The following is a 2,165-nucleotide window of genomic DNA, read 5'->3' as shown; positions in this document are numbered from 1 at the left end:
AAGCAGTGGCCTTGATCTCATGATCTTCCCAGCAAACCAGGAGACCACTTCTTTGGCACGCCCATAAGGTTAAAAAAAAAAAATAGCATGGCACATCATTTTATTTTTTCACATGAACCACTTATTGATATCATTGCACCTATTCAAGCATGCCCTTTAATCCACCCATTCTAACCAATTATCTTTCATTATTTTTTATTTTTTTTTCATAATCTATCTTTTATCCATTTTATTTGTAACTATATATATATATATAGTTCTCTAGATGTTGTGAAGTAGTAGTACATACATATTCTAGAGTTGTTACAAAAGTTTTTAAGTGCAAACACTATTTCTCGAGATATCTAGTGAGGTGAGTGAAATAATATTACAAACGTTACGTGTTTTGTGATTTGATTATATTATGGCTGTATGTTCGGAGAAGAATGATACTGAAACGGGCCAGCCTGTTTCAGCAATTGGGTTCGAGGGGTTCGAGAAGCGGCTCGAGATTAAGTTCTCGAGCACGCCAGTTTTTATTGACCCGTCCGGATTGGGACTTCGGTCCCTGACTCGGTCTCAGCTCGACTCGTTCCTCGATGAGGCTTCGTGTACTATTGTGGCTAATTTGTCGAATTTGGAATTCGACTCGTACGTGTTGTCCGAGTCGAGTTTGTTTGTGTACCCACATATGATCGTCCTCAAAACATGTGGGACCACAAAGTTGCTCCTTGCTATTGATCCGATTCTCAATTTGGCTGACTCAATTGGACTCACTGTGTCTAGTGTGCTCTACTCAAGGGGAACATTTATTTTCCCAAATGCCCAAGTTGCCCCTCATAGAAGCTTCTCGGAGGAAGTTAGTTACTTGAATAGGTATTTTGGTAATTTATCATCTGGGCCCCACGCTTATGTGTTGGGTGATCCGACGGTCCCAAATCGTCTTTGGCATATCTACTCAGCGTCCTCGGTTGATGACGTGGAGGATCGGGCGGCTGTGGTTACTTTAGAGATGTGTATGACGAGGCTAAATCGAGAAAAAGCCGGTGTTTTTTACAAAAAAGAGGGACATTTGGCTAAGGAAATGACCAAAATGTCCAGGATTAATGAAATTATTTCAAGTCACGTGATATGCGATGTTGATTTTGAACCTTGTGGTTACTCTATGAATGGGGTAGATGGTAAGGCCTACTCAACTGTGCATGTGACCCCCGAAGATGGGTTTAGTTATGCGAGCTATGAAGTCATGGGGTTTGACTCGAGTTCGGTCCGGTTCGAACCATTGGTCCAAAGAGTCGTGAGATGCTTTGAACCAAAGGAGTTGACTATCGCCGTCACATGCTTTGGAGATGGTGTGGCACGTGATTGGGTTAATGAAAACAGGGTTGATGTGGAGGGTTTCAAGTGCCAGAGTGTAGTAAAGCAAGAGTTGCCAGGTGGCGGGTTTGTCTTATACAAGACATTTGTGGCCCACGTACTAGCGCATGAGATACGCGTGCCTAAATCAATCATGGTTTTGCCTTGTTGGAAAGCCGCGGAAGTGGCGGATGATGGCGGTGAGATGGTGGCTTATGGACGTGTCATGAGTGGGGGGCTCTTGGGTTGGGAAAGTGCAATTATGAGAACGGGATGTGCAAACGTCATTGATAGTCGTCAAATTAGCTTGATTGAGTTTTTTTATTCATTTTTCTTCTTTTTGGGGTTTAGAATTACTAGAGCTCATTAGAATAATACAAAGAGTGTGTAATCGTCCGCTCACATGCAAAAGAATGATTGTACAATAGCAACTCATTGTTGGCTTGTGCTTTTGTGTTACCAACTTAATTAGGTTTTGTCATATTCAATGACATTTGAGTAAGTAATTAATTAAGAGAAATTCTTTTAATTCTTGTGTTATTATTATTTCCGCCTTAATTTCTTAATATTTTTGATTTGATGACAATGTATGTTAATGTGATTAAATTTTGGAGGTGTTACAGTTAAATTGTGTGCAATAACTACCATACAAAATGCAAATGACAAGATTAATAAGGTTTGTTAATTGTAAATAAAAACAATATATGTAAACAAGCTTTCAAAAAAAAAAAAAAAAAAAAAAAAAATTACTATGTAAACAAATATTGACAAGGTTTGATTGATCATTGAATTTACATGTGTGGCTTACGTATTTTTAAGAGAAAAACTAG

General features: G+C 39.0%; 1 protein-coding gene across 1 annotated transcript; it reads left to right on the top strand.

The window, feature by feature from the left end:
- Nucleotides 1-205: 205 nt before the first annotated feature.
- On the top strand, nucleotides 206-1,864 carry LOC145578752 (S-adenosylmethionine decarboxylase proenzyme-like). Its single transcript, XM_081636055.1, has one exon. It carries the CDS (start codon nucleotides 404-406, stop codon nucleotides 1,703-1,705), a length of 1,302 nt encoding a protein of 433 aa, XP_081492181.1. The 5' UTR covers nucleotides 206-403; the 3' UTR covers nucleotides 1,706-1,864.
- The last annotated feature ends 301 nt before the right edge of the window (nucleotides 1,865-2,165 follow it).

This window comes from Chenopodium album, chromosome 14 (genome assembly GCF_948465745.1).
Source record: "Chenopodium album chromosome 14, dcCheAlbu1.1, whole genome shotgun sequence".
Lineage (NCBI taxonomy): Eukaryota > Viridiplantae > Streptophyta > Magnoliopsida > Caryophyllales > Amaranthaceae > Chenopodium > Chenopodium album.
The sequence above is the reverse complement of the archived record's forward strand: the minus strand, read 5'-3'. Positions and strand labels throughout refer to the sequence as shown.

Coding starts and splice junctions, on each gene's coding strand:
- LOC145578752 (XM_081636055.1), top strand. CDS start 404: ATGGCTGTATGTTCGGAGAAGAATGATACTGAAACGGGCCAGCCTGTT.